General features: G+C 29.8%; 1 protein-coding gene across 1 annotated transcript; it reads left to right on the top strand.

The window, feature by feature from the left end:
- Positions 1 to 770: 770 nt before the first annotated feature.
- On the top strand, positions 771 to 1,336 carry PCYB_004080 (hypothetical protein; the record flags this gene model as incomplete). The annotated part of the gene is made up of 2 exons (XM_004227829.1): positions 771 to 794; positions 845 to 1,336. The coding sequence occupies 2 exons, from the start codon at positions 771 to 773 to the stop codon at positions 1,334 to 1,336; spliced, it is 516 nt and encodes a 171-aa protein (XP_004227877.1).
- Between the last annotated feature and the right edge of the window lie 643 nt (positions 1,337 to 1,979).

Below are 1,979 nucleotides of genomic sequence, written 5' to 3'. Positions count from 1 at the left end.
ATAAGCGCAAAAATACCAAGGCATGATCAATCATTTGCGTAATGAAGAAGTTGTTTCTGACCAGATTTCATCAAATTGCAACATATACAAGGAAAAGTATACATTTAAAGATAGCATATAAATATGGTGTTTCTTTACAATAAATAGGCATTTTAACGGGAAATCATTTCTACATTTATAACACCTTTTTGCTATAGCTCACAAACTATTCATGCTTACCGTCATATGTAATCATATAAACACTAGCGAACGTGAGAGCACATCAATTGCAATGGTACAGATAAACGGAAAAACAAATAATGTTAATCTGAAGAAAAAATAAATCAATGCTAGTTTAAAAGAAACGGTATACATAACAGACGTATTGATGTAAAAAAGGAAATTGAAAAAGAAACTTTTACATAATCCCTGAAATAGCACACATTTGATGGGTTCATACTTAAAAAATAACTCATGTCTGAACACATTACCGTTGCCCTTTTATACATTTTTAAATAAAATATTATAGCAAACTTTTCTATTGTCAAAGGTGATTTTCTCATAGAACACATAACTTTGCACCATTTAATTTTAAAATAATATTGTGATATACCACCATTAATCATCTAAATATTTAAGACATAGAAATGTACTAATGGCTTAAAAGAAATATATACGAATTCATTTATAAAACACTTTACTGATATGTCAAAATGAGTTAATTTTATGTCATTTATTAATATCATTATTTATGCCCAAAAAAATGTAGTAATTTAATATCATTTTACAGAATGGTAAATTACTACAATGCAGGCGTATCTATCTATAAAAATAATTTCTCTATATTATTTATTAAAACGAAAAGGAAAAAATTGCTATAACTCTAATTAATGATCAAAAAAGGTCTAGTGTAAATTTTACGCCTTTTATAAGAAACGTAACTTCTAATAGAGGAGCTTGTTTAGAAGTATATGATGATATTCAACGTGGCATTAATGAGAAAATTGCTGAATTAGATAAACCAATGGATAGAAGTTTATTCACCCAGAAATGTGAAGAAATAAATAAGTATTTAGATCATCAAAAGAATATTTATGGTGTATGTTATGAAGTTCGTTTCAAAAGCACATATTCGTATATTGCGGAGGATGTAGAAAAATTATTATTAGAGTCTAATAAATATTCTGAATGTCCTAAGCAGTGGACATCAGAGCCAGACAAAATCACTAAATTGGAAATTAAAAAAGACGAACCGTGCGATGGGGATGGAAAACATGGGATTGAAACAACTGAAACGGAAGAACAAAGAATATCGAAACCCAACTGTGAAAATGAATCCTGCGTACCAAAAATTTAGAACTTGGAAAAGTGTCGCATAACACTCCACAAAATGTTGGAGAAAAAGGAATAACTGCAGATGGAACTTCTGAATCATCTCGAAGCACAGTACCATCAGATATTCCAGGTGCAACACCGCAATCAATAAATGATCAAACATTATATCTCAATGCTACATCTGTTACCGAAAATACAAACCAAAGATCATTCTCAACCACATCTTACTAATTTTAATGACGCTCTTCTTTTTGTAGGTAATCATACTGACCCTATTTCTTATGACTGTTCAGATATAAATAACGATTCTGAAGGATATGTTTTGCAGGAAAACGATAATTTTATTGTACTTACTGCTAAAGTTGAACATGGTAATGCGGAGAATGTTGTTAATTCAAATGGTGGATACGCATCTTTTGAAACTAAACATGATGATAAAAATTATGATAATACTTGTGTTTCAGTTAAACTACTTCGTGATAAATTTCCAAATCAAAAAAATAAAGTTTCACGAACAATATATATCCTTGGGACTAATAATTATATTCATAAATCTCCAATGCCAAAAGTTAATCCACTCTCTCCAGTGCATTATAATGAAGAACAGAAACCCCCTGATAAAAATACAAATGTTGAAAGAGAGTCAACGCCTTTAGAACAGTCAA

Source organism: Plasmodium cynomolgi (assembly GCF_000321355.1).
Source record: "Plasmodium cynomolgi strain B DNA, scaffold: 0425, whole genome shotgun sequence".
NCBI lineage: Eukaryota > Apicomplexa > Aconoidasida > Haemosporida > Plasmodiidae > Plasmodium > Plasmodium cynomolgi.
Note: the sequence above shows the minus strand (reverse complement) of the source record. Positions and strands in the feature narration are given on the sequence as shown.